We start from the raw sequence: 15,982 nt of genomic DNA, 5'->3' as shown, positions 1-15,982 counted from the left end.
CTCATAAAAAGCATATTGTTGCCAAGCTACATACAGTAGCATCAGAAATGAATTTAAATAGTTTAACAATACACTTCCCATGAGATCACACAGAGTAACGTGACCAACACAGATTTCACATATACATATCAATATATATTTTCAGGATAATTTATGGAAAATACAATTTTCAACATCAAGCATTGTAAGCATAGCCAGCCAGATCGGAAACCGAAACCTGGTCTTATACATAAAAACATACAATCTGTATTATCTCCAAAATCCTGTAAAGTTACATTGTCACATAAATTACAACCATTATAACGGACAACTCAAAGAGTGCAAGTTCACTTTAAAGCATGGCAAGTACAACAAATAACGTGAAACACCAATATTGTGCCGTCCAAGATGTGTAGCAAGCCTCTGGTGGAAAGCACCACACTTCGTCTATAGCAAGCCTAACTGAAAATTTAAACAATATTTCCCCTCTCATATCTATGCTGTCAAGAAAAGAGCCATCGACAAACGCTCCAGTCATCTCAGTGCTTTGACAGACATTCTGCGGTCTTGAGGTCTGAAGAAATGTACAAACACAGTAGTTTATGGACAATATTGATAATTTCTCCTTTCAATCTGACAGGTATCTCCACCTCACTAGTCTGAATGACTTTCCTACCAAAGTCCGTGGTGTACGGGGCAAGCATTATGATGGTGATTATTAGGCAAGATAAACACAGTGAGGTTTACTGGGAAACCAGCAGATACTGAAGGTAAGAGGAATCCTGGTGTTGAACAATCCCATTTCAGTCAGAAAATGCTCCGCCTACATCCTCTGAATTTCAAAAAGGCGGACATCAGTGTCATACCAGATAGGAGGGTCCACATTGCTAGAATTGGAAAAAAAAAAAAAGATAGAAGTTTTAGTCAGTGTGCAAAGATGACAGTCTGAATAATACTTAGCTCTTATGCCTTACTCACCGCAAATAGACAACACCCCACATGTAGGTGCGAAACCACATGGCAGTGCCTGCGTTGGCCTGATACTTTCTGATGAGGATGGGGTGAGGAACTGGCAGCAGACCCACTAATGTGCCATGCTGAAGAAACTTCAGAATCTCCGATTCATCTGTCAGACCCCTGCAGGGAAACACGTAAGGTTACATTAAAATGTTCCTGGAAACATTGTAAAGGCATCTCAGCCAATTTAAATTTGTACATGAGAACCCAGAAGGAAGAAATATATTTATGTACTTGTCGATGCAGATCTTCTCCACCTGGGGAACTAGCACTTGTAGCAGACGCATGATAGTCTGCAGGGGAAGCTTACACTTCCAGGAGAGGACCTGTGACAAAAAATAGTCAAATACTTGTTCTACCTAATACACAACATCAATAAAAAACTAAAGAGAAGGCTGATAGGAAAATAAGTTACAGACCCATTCAGGTGTTGGAGCCCAAAATGATGTTGAAGATGCACTTGACAAACGTCTTCTCTCCATTTCTGCTTCAGTGTAGAAAACATCCTGATATTGTAAGAAAATAGATTTACTAACATACAAACGCATTTGAAGAAGTACAGTACATGCACACACAAACACACACACACACACACTTACTTCATTGTCTCTGCCTGAGTTTGACTCGGTGTCACTGGTCCCGACGACTGCACTTTGGTCTGAGGGGGCTGTGTGTGAGGAGTCTGTCTTTGGGACTGACACCATGGTGCCATCCTCTGATACTTGGGACTTCTCAGTCAGTTTATCAATACCTGCAAGAAACACCTACCATTACTTATCATTACATAAACTTATCAAGGATAAGTCTGTTGACGTTATATATTTTTCTTACTGTCAACAAACACCATTAAAAAGACCAAAACCAACAATGATTTAGTCTTCATTCCTCAATTTTGTCCAAAAACTATTAAAAACCCATCAATTAGTCACACTGTTGCGCTGAGTGACATTTTTGTTCATTACCATTAACATCGGCATAGTAGTTTATTTTTAGTCAAACCCACATACATCCTACTCCTGTCATAAATACTCAGTAGCACACCAATTCCACGGCTAAAGATAATACTACCCAACAAATGCACCATTTATGTGTACTTCTGTTTTAGTAACATTTGCCAGAAACTTTATGCAACTATTTAGCCTTTAGCCTAAATATAAAAGGATTATAAATATAACAATTATTCATGACAGATTTTCAAGACTTACACCTTCAGTACGGAACCAATGGGCTGATTAAATAATGCACATTGGCTTTGGTTTTTCAATGGGATGTTTTGAGAGTAACAAAAATACAGAATATCACCAGACCTTTAAAATTAAAATTCTCATTTTTACATTTTTGAGAAACTGACCTAATGGTCCACTTGACCATTTCAAAATTACTGACAAACCAAATATGCCCATTCTAAATGACTAAACAGTTAGTCCTCTGAGTTAGACAACCATAGTTTTCTTGCGGTGCTTTATGCTCTGTAGGTTAACAAGTTAGCTGTCGAGATATTTTAGATATTACAAAATGAAAAGTAAGTTGACCAAAGAGCCAATTCTTCAAAATGTGTGTCAGTAACATCAGTCAGCACCTGGCATAGCGACCAGACTGGTCTTCAGTGTACCAGGCTCTGCCGGCACTGCAGGGTGAGAGCCCTCCATAGATACAGTCTCCTGGGAACTGGTGCGGGAAATGACATCTGGAGACTTCCTCTTTCTCTGCAAAGCCTTCTGAATGGAAGCAGAATCAGATGGCAGGTTTGCCAGCTGGTGGAACACATTACGTTTGCGGATGATTGCGTACACCAGGTTACAGTTTCCTGGAGGTGAGTGAGAAACGGACAGATTACATAAGATGTGTTTGTTAAAGCTGTAAAACAAAGTCCCATCTAAAACCTCGATCTGCGGTTCCATTCAATTCCAGAAATCTGTCACATGTCAGCTTTCTCTCACCATCAAACTGGTACTGGATGATATTGTTAAATGCCTCGAGGAGGAAGAATACAAGGTGATGGTTCTGGGCTGCAGAGAACAGGTACCAGCTGGTGGAGAAGGCCTCCAGCAGGTGGAGCAGTTTATTGGCTGCCACCATGGACAGGCTCTTCAAATAGGGAGACACTATAAAGGAAGCAGGAGAGATGTTAAGCAGGTAAGTGTGTAATAAGTGAAGAAAACTATATTATGAGATGATATATATTTATGAGACAATAAAACTGAGTCGATGTTATAAATAAAGTATGTGCATTGCCCAACAGATGGCGCCAAAACAATTCACCATTAACAACAATGGTGAGGAGGCAGTCAAATAGGGGCTGGAGACGTTGATGGCCAGTGGTAATAATCTTGTGGAAGACCTACAAAACAAACAAAGTGACAGCTGTGAGTACTGACTGACTGTTTTTTTCATTAGGCAGCCATCAGAACAGGATGTAGCAGGCATCTCACCACTATAAGCAGATCAGCATGAGTCCCTGTGAACACCGGGATGTCCATAGGCACATGGATGGAGTAGGGCTTATTCAGGCGCACGCCAAAGTTTCTCTCCCCACTCAGCAGCAGCAAAATGAACACACCAATGTGCATGAGTCCAACACGGGCTGCAGCCGAGGATAAAATACGTCAGAGGGACAATAAATACAAATGCAAAGTAGAGTTTTGTTGGGTGCAAGTAACTAGTAACACAACAGAGGAGACTCACACTGGTCAGCCCTGGCATCATTAAGGTAGTAGAGTATAGGAACCAGAATATCCAGGACATCACTACTCTTCAGGACAAAAAACAGGAATTTCTGTCATGGGAACACAAAAGAGATTGTGCTCAATAAAGACAGACTTTTAATGCCACAAATGCCCAAAGAAACATTTCATTATACTTCTTTCCAACCTTATTGAAGTCACAAAGCTTCCAGAAAAGCACCAAAAGCTCCTGGTGGAACTGTATCTTCTTGGTGGAGTTGGGCAGGTAAGTCTGAGTCAAAGGGTTGGTCAGCAGACGAGCTAGGCCCTTCAGTACAAAGTCGAAATCCTGCCAATTGGAGAACAAAAGGAAGGGTTTGGACAAGTAATCTTTGCAGAGATGATCTTCATGTATTTTATAGAAATTATGATAGGTATACCTCCTCTCTGTGAATCCTTGACAAATAATTGACAAACAGGTTTTCAGGACCTGTAGACTGCACAAAGATAAAAGCTTGAATGACATAAAAATACACTCCACACGGCAAATGTACATGTCAGCATCTGATTGGTTTCTTTCTGGTGGTCTTTTGTGTCGTACCTCTTGTTCCTCCATGCTGGATGGAGAGGGAGGCCGGTGGGGAACCCCTCCATCATGCTCCAGCGTCACAATGAGGATTTGTACGGCTTGCTCCACCAGCTGCTCCCGGTAGTCAGAGAAGAGCAGATGGTTGTACGGGATGCCGTAGCCCACTGGATCATAGGCACACACCACGTTGAGCAGAGAGGTGAACAGGGGTAAGGCATGTCTAGGGACAAAGATATAAAGACCACGTTGGTGATTTAAGAATTTAACATGTCAGTCTTTAGCTGGCATTCCATGCATTTCTATTCCTTACCTGTTTTCTGTGGAGCAGAAGAATGTCACCCAGGGGTTGAGGACATTGTTGTCTGTTGAAGGAGGCAGGTACATGGCCTCGGAGAAGCAGGTTAGTAACAATCTCAGCAGCTCTGTCCTGGTGAGCATTAGAGACAAAAAAAAGTGTTGGTCAGTCCAACATCAAGATAAGAGAGTAAAGACTGTATATGATACAGATGTTGCCAACCACAGCTACACACAGCACCTGGACTTACCTGTTCAAGTCATGGATGTAATTAAGAGGGGGGGACTGCGCGAAGCCCACCCCAGCCTCCCAGATGTATTCACAGCTGTCTATAGACTGCATGTTCTCTACCGAGTCCTGGAAAAAAAACATTAATGAATCTAATTATTTTATTCAAAGTGCAGGATTAACATTTCCCAGAATATTTGATTGATGTTGTCTAGACTTTCTCTTACAAGTCCTTGCTTGGTTTTTGGTTCATTCTTTGATACATGAGCATTTTCCAATCAGCCATCTGTAAAATAGTTTAAGCAACCCAGCTAAGTTTATAGAAATATTGCTGCAATGGAAAAATGCTGACTGTTGGGAACAGACAGGATGCAAATCCCCATCTTTGGTATGTTTTGTCCACCACCCAAGCCTCCAAACCCTTATTTTTCACCTTTCGGTTGTGCTATTAGAATGTCAACATTTTTCTGAGGACAGTATAACTTTCTCTGAAGTTCCCTGTAAAGCCTTGTAGAGATTTTCTGTGATGTGATTTACATAGGAAATAAAAGAATGATGGTGAAAAGATGAGCAGCTAGTATAGTTTAAAACCTTAAAGAGAATTAACTGTGATCTGCAAAGTTGCAGTCTGACGTGCAAGATTCCTGCCTGCTCATAAGGGCCTAGGAATTCTTCCTGGTGAGACTGAGTGCATTATCCATCAAGATCTGCTTTCAATGTTCACTCTTAAGAGGAACTTGGGTGACAGGTTTTTTGGGCAACTTCAAACCAGGAAGAAGGAAACAGTGCTGAAAAAACAACCAGAGCATGTTAAGCTACTGCCATTATGTGTCTGTAGTTATTATTTTTTCTGAATGGTCATGAGATGACAAACTTGCTGACTCTGGATCGCACAGTGACAGGATGGTGACGCTGGGTACTCACAGGGCCTCTCTTGTGGCTATGCACGGTGAAGTCAGGGCAGAAGAGCAGGTCAGCAATAGCCAGGAGCAGTGACTCAGCCAGTGGTCGAGCTCCGTCATCATCATCCAGCTCATCTGTCTGGAAAGGATGGACATAACGTGTGAGACGAGATCCAAATGTTGAATATTTTTCTGCCCAATCAACTGAAAGAAACGATGTGAATGGTAAAATTGTGGAATAGGGTCACATCTCAAATAAAATAGCTCAGTAACAGCTGAAATGATCTTGCTGTATACTTCCTGCTCAACAGGGAAAGAGGAACTTTCCTTCTCACTCTCCTTACAGCTGGAATGAGGAAACTGCTTTAACTGACTAGCTGAGTCAAGGTGGTGTCTTCATGAAAGGAGGCATTCATTATGTTCAATCACTGATGTGAATAAGCACCTGAGACACAAACAACATCATCACTTGTCTGTGAAGTCATCCAGGTCAAGATATATGAAGGTATGACTCAACATTTTTGGAAACAATCATTATATGCTCAAAATAAGATTGTGCAAACAGCTACACTGTGTTTTGCAAATAGGTTTTCCTTTCCTGTAACCACTGACCCCAGCCCGCCCAGCACCAGGCACTGTTGACCAAAAGAATCCTCTCCAGTCCTGGTCCTCAAAGATGTATGGAAGGATGCGGGTCAGGATGCGAGTGCAGTTCAGGATCACCTGCTTCTCCCTCTCTGTAGGGCAGCCAGACTCTGCTCCCTGCACCAGCTTCTCCACGGCCTGAAGAGTCAAGTAAAGGAAGTACACACACACACAGTCACAAACTGATTACATTGCAGATACAGGTTAATGATGTGACTTCAGACAGAAAAAGCTTGCTGTAGTATTTCAATGTAACGTGCCATCTTATTAAGTTTTTGATGATTCATCCAATTTGCCGTGACTACATTGGTGCCTATTTTATTCATGTTATGCTCCTTCTCAAGAGGTTAATAATACATTACAAAGTCAATATACATAGTATCATAACAAATAGCTAAGTTTGTTGTTGTACAATCGAAAACTATTGTAACACTCTTTTATTAAATATCAAATTCTCAGCAGATCCCAGTGTTTTGATTAAGTTGGCCTCATGGGCCATTACACTGAGCATAACCTTATAATATTTTTATTTTACAAGACCATCAAATGGAATGATTTTATTATTGGAGAACAAAGGTACAGTGTCTGAATGTATGCATCCATCCAGAATACTTGATAGAATAGAATATCTTTTTTTGTATAGGTCAGTAAACATGAAACTATGTGAAGTGGCTACTGTTTGTTCATTTACACTGGGAAATACACTAGATATCTACTCATTTGGCACTAAAAACATTTTGCCAGTGAGATGGGGACATTTGTTTATGTTTTGGCCATTTAGCAAAGATTTGTGTTTGAACATGATTCATTATCTATGATCAATCAACAACATGCTGCAGCCAATGTCTAAAATGGGTAACACAACCCTTTGAGTCAGCCCAGCTTCAAGGGCTCTTGTCTCCTCCTCTTTATTTCATCAGACTGTAAGTATACAGTGTGTCTGTTTTGTTTCTGATAGGCAGCTTCAAACGGAAGCTGGGAGCTAGAGACGGGAAGCGAAAGGAAAGGAAGGGGAATTGACTCACTTATTCCCATATCTGAGAGCACGAGGCTGTGCTTTAATGACAGACGCCCAGACTGGGCTCTGACAGAAAATCCCTGCATTGTTTCAAAACATTATACCATGATGTAGCCTCAATGCAATCATGCCTCATCTGCTGCATCACAAATATATGTTAATATTACACAGATGCATTACCAGTTGATGCCGTGCATACCTTATAACAGAGGGTTGCTAAATTTGAGGGGGACTCCTCTCGAACGGCTCTTATCTCTGCAGCTGGCACCAGTGCAAAAACATCCTGGACTGTGGTGGTAGTGTCTGCCCAGAACTGGTCCCAGAAGGCATCGTCTGTGGCTTCCACTGGCTGTAGAAAATATGTTTACAATTCAATTCCCATATACCAGATGGAACATTTTAAGTCAGTGAGATTTAAAATACAAATGGCTTGACTGATCTTGCATTGCAGTGTATTAAAATATCATTTTGCCCTTTTGATCATAATACATTGATGTTTAGTCTTGCATCAATGTATATTGCTCATCCAAGGCCTATCTAATGGCAATGTAAACACAGCCTGTATTCTATCAACAGTGAGGACACATTATCTGCCACACTGATCTAAGCACCTGCCGCATCTGCAAACGTGGTCATTTCCAGACCAACGTCATCAGCTTTGATTTAACTACGCCATCGTTTATCTTTCCGTCAAAACTAAACATGCACAGCCTGAATAAAGGTTTATGGTGGTATCGCAGAATCTGCCATCATTTAATCCAACATTTGATGACAAATACGCCATATTTTGTGTTTGGTGCATGTAGTCTCTACATCGATCTTATAATCATTTTCATAAATATACAAAATAAACGTGAATTGAAAAGGCTGTATGCAACATCAGACAGTCTGCTTTTTCTGCCATCACATCATAAGCGTTATTTCATCTCGGTGATGCGGTGCGCTCATCGGCTCCTTCTCTCTATATAACCCTGTGTTCAGTTGTATGGAAGCGCATAATACCTGTGTTTTGGTTGTCAGCTGAATCACTGCTTTCCTGAAGTTCAGTTTTGAGTCGGTGGTGCCCATTGCGATTATTTCCCTTTATACTACTGGGACCGCTGCCGCTGAGAATCCCTGTTAATCTCACCTCCGTCCTTTGCTTGAGTCATTGGCGGAGGCGTTTCTTTCTTTCTTTTTTTTACACTATTGGCTGGCTGGACAGGCTGCCTTGCAGAGTGTAATTTCCGGGTTGAGAAGATGTCAACCCTTTAGTCCGATCCTGTTTTGTTTCCAGCTGCAATGTCTTAACAGTTTCATGCAAAAAAATATTTCTGAGCAATGCATTGGCCTGGTAATGTGTCCATTTTGTATGATATACTCTAGTCATAATTAGGGCGAGATGGTAATTTCTACATATTTTTTTCATTAAAGTCGCAGTAGGTATTGCCTTGAGGCAATAGCCTAATTGCATTCAGACAATGTATAGAATAAGCGTCCTATTATAAACAGCGACATCTTTTGGTTATATTAATATTGTGTCAAATCAAATAATCCCAGCAACAGCTTCTATGAAGGGAAACATTTGTCGAGTTTAAGTCAAATTTAGACCAATTACAATTTTATAGAAGGAACAAATGAATAAATTCATGCTGTTTAACCGACTTAAATGAATCAAGTCAATTAGCCGTTTCTTGTGTGCTCCAGTGTTATTTTTGTTGCCTTCAATTTCTGCTCGTAAATTCCTAATTTAATTCCGAAATTAGCCTACCTGGATAACATGTGTAATCTACGGAATAATTATATAGTGTACCATCTCATTTATAATAATTTTAATTACTACTTTCTCGATTATACCACTTAATATGTGATACCACAGAATACTTTATTCTGGTCATCCAACTCGCATATCGTACAAACAAACGCGTTGTTAGTCCTTTTTCCGATATCACATAAATGTACCATTCAGGGTCTTTGCGCAGCCGCAATGCCATGTAAACACAACTGTCGCGGCTTGCTGTGGTCATAGCTTAGGCTGTTACAGCTATTTGAGTTGAACCAAAATAAGTGTAATCTTACTTGAGCTGTGGTATGGAGATTACTAGCCTTTTATGAAAGTAACCAAGCAGATTTTCTGCAATATGTACTGTAGTCAAATACTTGAGAGCATCAGATAAGAACGTTATCTAGCAGGATCGTTAGCTAGCACTGTTTGTCAGTTAGCCTTAGCTTGCAACTTACGTTTTAGTGGGACTGGCTTGGTAACTAGCTAGCTTCTTAACGCCAGTTAGCTATCCATTTACATAAAGTATTCGTTTAGTTTAATCATATCAGATTATTTTCTGAACATGGCTAACTTTATCACATAATTATTCAGCACAATTAGCTAGCCAGGCAAGGTTAGTTTGCTAACTCAGATGATAGGCCATCGGGTGTCAGGAAACAAGCTAGCAAGCCGATAACGTCAACCAGCCGGGTCCTCCAGTCTGGTCAGAATAAATACAAAGGAAATTCTTCGAGATTGATGCCTTTAGTGTCATCACATGTTGACTGAAAACAGGTGAGTAAGGCGGAAAGTGCTTTATGTAACGCTAACTAATCATGTAGCGTTAACGCTATATTGTGAAAAACACACAGTGGATCCTTGTAAAATGCTCTAACGTTATTGTGGCCTTAAGTGTCCACTTGCAGCAGCCATTTAAAACTATTACTCTCTGAGCTAATTCTCAGCGTTCACTCACTGGAGCAGCAGTGTTAAATACGACAATTATTTAATAGGCTTTCCTTGTTATGTTTGTTTTGTTTTGCCCTTGGTGACATGGCTAGCTTGTTGTGGATACAAGAATGGGAGCGATATGTAATTGATGTATATATTTTATACATTTATGTATTTATATAAATACACACGTAAAGTAATAATTAATAAAAGTCTGTGTTTGCCTAAAAACCTCTCAACCTTCATTAGATGTAGCTACTCTGACTTCAACTGCTGCTTCTATTTGTTTAACAGATTGTTGGGAGTATTGTGTAACCACCACCTGTTTTGCTTAGTGTTAGTACAATTGTGTGTGTGTGTGTGTGTGTGTGTGTGTGTTTTAATGTCTGTGAATGTACTTGTACCTAAACAGGAAGCGGCAGCGTGGTGGTGATGAGGAGAGCGGCCACCTGGTCCCCCAAGCCAAAAGGCAGAGCAGAGCTCATCCTCTCTCTCCTGAGCCAGGACGGGATGCGTGGGACTCTGAGGTATAAATAACAGTCAAGGGAAATAAAATTGTACACTGATGTAAGGGTAACAGAAGCAGGCAAAAAGTTGGCTTACATTAACTTTTGCTGCACACTAACTTTTAAGCAGTTTTGAGTTTTAAGCAGCAGTTTTGGTATATGTCGGGATGCTTACCGGCCTCTAGTTTGATTCATCCGATTCAAACCAGAGAGAAAAAAAGATACATCGTTGCCTTTTTAGTTGCAGTCTGCTTCCTGTTTACACGAGTTTTCAGAAACAGACTAAGAGGTGTACACATGACGTCATATGGACTGACTGCAACCGTCATCCTGCATCATCAGTCCACAGGGAAAGATGAAATCCTGGTGACTGACAACAAATCATGCTAAATCATACTTATCTGCATCTAAAGTGTGTATCTAGCAAGTAGTAGCTAGTAGACACCAGGAGCTCATGAAGAAATGGGTAGGTAAGCATCATGAGCATTATTAGTTGAGCCTGCAACTGGATCTCAGATGTCATAAATAATGAGAAGCCATTAGACACAGGATGAAAAAGAGGCGCCCTCTATCCCAGTACTACCATATCTGTTTTGATAAATTTTAACTATATGACTGTGAAACTGTAGAGGGAAAAATCGAGATATTTTGGTTTCGCTTTTGGGAAGCTGTCATGACATCCATATTTATATACAGTCAGTGACTGCAGCCAACTGTGTACCCCTCACCTCCCCTTCCAAGCATGTAGGAGAATCTATGGTGACTGCGAAACCAGTGAAAAGTGTAAAAGGCCCTCACTAGAGCCAGTGTTTGGTTTGTCCGCTCTGGGCTACTGTAGAAACATAGTGGTGCAACGTGGCGGGCTTTGTGGAAGAGGACCCGCTCCCTATGTAGATATAAAGGGCACATTCTAAGGTGATGAAAACACAATGATTCTTATTTTCAGGTGATTATACACTAAATAAAACATACTTATGAATATTATATTCAATTTCTGCCAAGTCCATTCCACTAGATGCCACTAAATTCTACACACTGCACCCTTAATGGATTAGTTGCCAACTATTACATTAATTGCCAAATATTTTGATGATCAATTAATCCTTTTGAGTCATTTTTTAGGAATAAAATTCCCCAATTTCCTGATTCTGGCTTCTGAAATGTGAATATTTTCTGGTTTCTTTAGTCCTCTGTGATAGTAAACTAAATATCTTTGGGTTGTGGACTGTCGGTCAGGACAAAACTAGACATTTAAGGATGTCACTTTGGGCTTTTTCAGCATTTTGTGACATTCTGTCGACCAAACAACTAATCGATTAATTGAGAAAATAATTGACAGATTAAATGATGATGAAAATAATTGCACGTTTCAGCCCAAATTACCAAACTGTCTTACATAATTACATAAACCGCCTATGCCAGTCACTTACTCAACACTTCCCATGATCAAGAGATGCAGTTGGTTGTTTTTTTAATTCATACTATAATCGAATATCTACTACCAGAAAATACTGTGGTTGGTCTTTCTGCCTTGCACCAAAGGTGAATCAGAGTTTGCTTGGAAGCCAAACAAGACCCTCCTGTTCAAGCGGTCTTGGTTTGATATTTCATACTACACTAAATGAACTCAACCATCAGTTTTGGAAAATGTCAAGCCTTACCCCAAAGCATGTCGATTTTGAGGGGGTTTTTGTTTGTTTGGTTTTTATTTCACTAAACTTAAACAAAATTGAAAGCCACTCTGAAATGTTCATATGAGCATGGAACATTTAGATACTGATATATCCATATCTCTCTCATCTTAAACCATGGACATGGTTTGCTGGCACACCGCTAACGTTGACACCCTCATTTTAGTCATCCAACAGTGAGAGCAGCAGCAGCATCAGCAGTCCAGAACATGCGGCTGGGAGCTGTAGCAGTCGGTGCGCTGCGGGCCCCTGCAGTCCCCTCAGCTCAGGCGACTCCTCCGAACTGGCCGGCCCTACAAACCTGGTGACCTACCTGCAGATCAACCGCATCCTGAAGGAGGCCCACTTCCAGAGTCTGCATAGCCGAGGTCAGCTCACAGACACACGATGACCTAATCTCCCTCTGTCGGCCACCAGAGTCCCTAAAGCTCATCAGAGCATCACATGCTGAATCACTTCACTCAGCTCTTCCTCACTCATTTCCAGTTACTGTGATATCTCACAGCTCTGTTCTCTACATATCTATGGATGAGACCAGTTCCTGGTCAGGTATCTGGAGGGGGTTCATCATTCAAATAAATAAAAGTGATAATCATTTTAGCAATAATAACTGTGTGATCAACTCAAAACATTTTTTGTGATTGACCTGTTTTCTATCCAGTCTGGTTTACATGCTGCTCTAAGAGCCTTTATAGTGACTGACTGATAATGATGATGAATCCCTGTGTTTTGTCTCAAATGTTGTATGAAAACAGTACTACTGGAGCTGCAGAAATGGCACCAAACACAATTTTAGGCCAGTCAGTGTGACTCGTTTAGACTGCTAGTAGCTTACTTGGGTTGTATAATGCTGAATCTGATGTCTGTGTAGGTACATGGACCAGTCTCAGGGAGGATTTGCACTTGTCTAGGATAATGGCTCATTTGCTTTTATATTCAGACAGGGACTCCTTTACAGGAGGCTGTAGAAGCCATGGGTGTCATGTTTTCTGTCTTGTTAGTTTGTAGAATATCTCCAAATCTTGTAAACAGATTTCAATTAGTGGAAAATTGAATCCATGGGAAAAAAGTCCTTTTGAATTTGAAAAGATTTCTTAACTCTGCAATATATGCGATTTTTAACACTTTGCTAATTTCCCATGAATTACTGCACTTATTTGGATGAAAAAATCTGGCATGTCCCACATTCAGTCATTAGTGCGGTGAGATGCTGATCTATTTCCAAAATAATTCCGAACATATTCTATTATCAAGATATTGTGCAGCCTTTGCAGTGGTATGCACATTTTTATGTTTTATTTTCTCATGATCATGAAGTAATTATTTCATGATGTCGACAAAAAAAATCTTGTTTTCTTGTGATAACAAAATCATTCTTATATTTATTTTCATTACATAATAACCGTGTACATTGTGATATGGTGATTGTCTATAATCAGTAAGATTGCCAAATATAGATTGCCATATTTGATATCACAATATGACACCACGTGTTATTATAAAGTGATGCATATTGCTGTAATATTCCCCTATAGGGAGTGATGGTGCACCTGTGGCAGTAAGCTACAGTATAATAACCTCGGACATAAGCAAGTGGAAGATTGCCTCATGTCTTTGGATTATAGATGATTACTACATCTTGCACATTTCTTCTAATCATGAGAGGGATCGGATTGGTTTTTTTTTTGTTTATTTGTTTTTTTCTCAAAATTGATCATGAGAGAACAAAGATTTAATATGTTGAGATCATGAAATAATTTCATCATTAGAACAGGTCAGACATTTTTAGATTGTTTTCTTATGATGAGAAAGAGAAAACAAAACAATAGTTACACCCATGGACTCTACAACCTTCCTTCTCAGACTTTCTCTCTTTTTTTTTTTTTGTTTTTTGTTTTTTTTGTGTTTGTTTTTTTGTATGGAGGGCTGTTTGAAGTGGCATTTAAGCACGTAGGGAAATGTAGTTCTTTCTGTCCAGAGACGGTTACAGTCTTGAGGAACAAAAAGACATTCCCCTGGCTTGGTTTGTAATATTACTGGAGCCACTAAAATGCTGTTATTGCAGACAAGCCTCTCTGCCTGTGCACTACCATTCGATGGTTTCTGTACAAGTGTCCCTGTGCACTGAACATCCAGGTACAAGCACTGACCGTGAGGTTGTGCGTCTCTCCTTATTCTTAAAGCGGGATAGGTTTCACTGCTGAACCTTTAACCCAGGAGAAAGCTCAGCTTTTCATTTTTTTTTAATTTTATTTTCAGAATGATGTGTCAGAAATGAAAGTGTTTTGAAGATGTGGATTATTTTTTTCAATGATATATTTTTTGTATTTAGTAATGTACATGACATTAACATGCCATTGATTTTTTTTTTTTTGTTCTTGTAAATACCCATTCATTTCAAAAATAAAAATTAATGTTTTTGAACAAAGACATTGTCTGTTTTTTCATAAGTGTAATTTTCATTCTTTGTCATTGTGATATAAGTTATAGCAGGGTGAAATGTCAAGGCACTTTTTGAAATTGTATAATAAATCTTTAAGATGCTGTTGCTCGGATAATCTGGGACTATTCACACATACTTCAGTGAGGAAACACTCATTTAGGTTTGTATGCTATAGGTCATATCTGCAAACAGGAATTCCCTCTACCCCCGTGTCTTTCCTTTTTTCCTTCAAATAACCATTAATGAATGACTCCCCATGCATTGAGACCATCATTAATGAGATATGACCTGTGTCTAAGGGAGGAGCAGTGAAAGGTTCCTTTAATTAGCACACTACATGTCCTTGTCTTGTCACAGACACAGTAACAGATTACATACATTAATGCACCACATGTAACCACGGTTACCTTGCCTGCTACTGTGGGTCCTCATTACTTGCCTCCTTTGATTCCCCCGCTCCACCTCGACTAAGTTAGAGATGACGAATGAGCCAATGATAATTCAGGATTAGAAATCTTCCTGCATTGTGACAGCATAGCTCTTTCTTTTCACAGGTGTATGCCCTCTTGTTATCTACAGTACAGCGATATGTAGAGAGGCACAAATAATGAGTCTTAAGTGAATCTTTTATGTTAGCATCATCTGAGGTATGCATATTTGAACGGGGCTTTTTGTATTTTAGACAAACATGTTAGATCCAGGAAAGTGCTACGGAATAAAGGTGGTGAGGATGCAATTAGGAGCAGCTTGGATAACTATTATCTCTGAAATTCAAATTTCTGTTTGAAAAAAAAAAGACATTGCATATAAAAGAAATTATGTAGACTAAAATGCAATTCAGTTAATCCTCTATAGTTCCCTGACAGGCTTTTTCAAACATTTGTATTTTGTTAACAGCAGATGTTGTGAGCACAGATGTTCATGAAAAGATCAGTAGAGGGCAGCACACTCTGAGTGTTAGCTGGACAACAAACTGAACGCAGTCTGTATCTCATAAATTTTGGGGGATTCTACAACAGAATGCAAACATGTGGGAAATGAGGAAGATATTTATTTTTAATCTGTTTTCACACAAACACACATGCATACACACACCGTCCTTCCCGTGCAGCACACAGGTATGAAAGTGGGCGGTGATGAATGGCTCATATCAGTTGAGTGGAGAGGCAGGAGAGAGTTAAATGAACTGTCCTTGTTCTGGGGTCTATGTATGCGCATACATTGTTATATTTTTACCGTGGCCAGCGAAAAAATCTGGGTTAGTCTATGGCTCTGTCTCTTTGTGTCCTCTCTGCGGAGATTCCCATCTCT

At 39.9% G+C, this 15,982-nt stretch overlaps 2 protein-coding genes across 2 annotated transcripts; one reads left to right on the top strand and one right to left on the bottom strand.

The window, feature by feature from the left end:
• Positions 1-124: 124 nt before the first annotated feature.
• On the bottom strand, positions 125-9,180 carry hid1a (HID1 domain containing a). The gene is made up of 19 exons (XM_044331481.1): positions 8,339-9,180; positions 7,536-7,685; positions 6,286-6,456; positions 5,696-5,812; positions 4,794-4,900; positions 4,559-4,675; positions 4,261-4,468; positions 4,100-4,156; positions 3,868-4,008; positions 3,682-3,772; positions 3,429-3,580; positions 3,259-3,337; positions 2,937-3,101; positions 2,576-2,803; positions 1,596-1,747; positions 1,416-1,502; positions 1,231-1,322; positions 958-1,116; positions 125-866 (listed from the first exon to the last, which is right to left on the bottom strand). The coding sequence occupies exons 1-19, from the start codon at positions 8,402-8,404 to the stop codon at positions 803-805; spliced, it is 2,403 nt and encodes an 800-aa protein (XP_044187416.1). The 5' UTR covers positions 8,405-9,180; the 3' UTR covers positions 125-802.
• A 131-nt stretch (positions 9,181-9,311) lies between these two features.
• Positions 9,312-13,283, top strand: LOC122967069. Its single transcript, XM_044331482.1, has 3 exons — positions 9,312-9,875; positions 10,444-10,558; positions 12,395-13,283. Exons 1-3 carry the CDS (start codon positions 9,859-9,861, stop codon positions 12,617-12,619), a joined length of 357 nt encoding a protein of 118 aa, XP_044187417.1. The 5' UTR covers positions 9,312-9,858; the 3' UTR covers positions 12,620-13,283.
• Positions 13,284-15,982: the final 2,699 nt, after the last annotated feature.

Source organism: Thunnus albacares, chromosome 17, assembly GCF_914725855.1.
Source record: "Thunnus albacares chromosome 17, fThuAlb1.1, whole genome shotgun sequence".
Lineage (NCBI taxonomy): Eukaryota > Metazoa > Chordata > Actinopteri > Scombriformes > Scombridae > Thunnus > Thunnus albacares.
The sequence above is the reverse complement of the archived record's forward strand: the minus strand, read 5'-3'. Positions and strand labels throughout refer to the sequence as shown.

Bases quoted from the DNA above. Each gene is read 5' to 3' on its own strand.
- hid1a (XM_044331481.1), bottom strand. From the start codon at position 8,404: ATGGGCACCACCGACTCAAAACTGAACTTCAGGAAAGCAGTGATTCAG. The intron at 3,581-3,681 runs GTGAGTCTCCTC...CCTCGGCTGCAG, and splicing joins TGATGCCAGGGCTGACCAGT to CCCGTGTTGGACTCATGCAC. The intron at 1,748-2,575 runs GTGCTGACTGAT...TGTTTCTTGCAG, and splicing joins CAGTCTGGTCGCTATGCCAG to GTATTGATAAACTGACTGAG.
- LOC122967069 (XM_044331482.1), top strand. The intron at 10,559-12,394 runs GTATAAATAACA...CCCTCATTTTAG, and splicing joins GGGATGCGTGGGACTCTGAG to TCATCCAACAGTGAGAGCAG.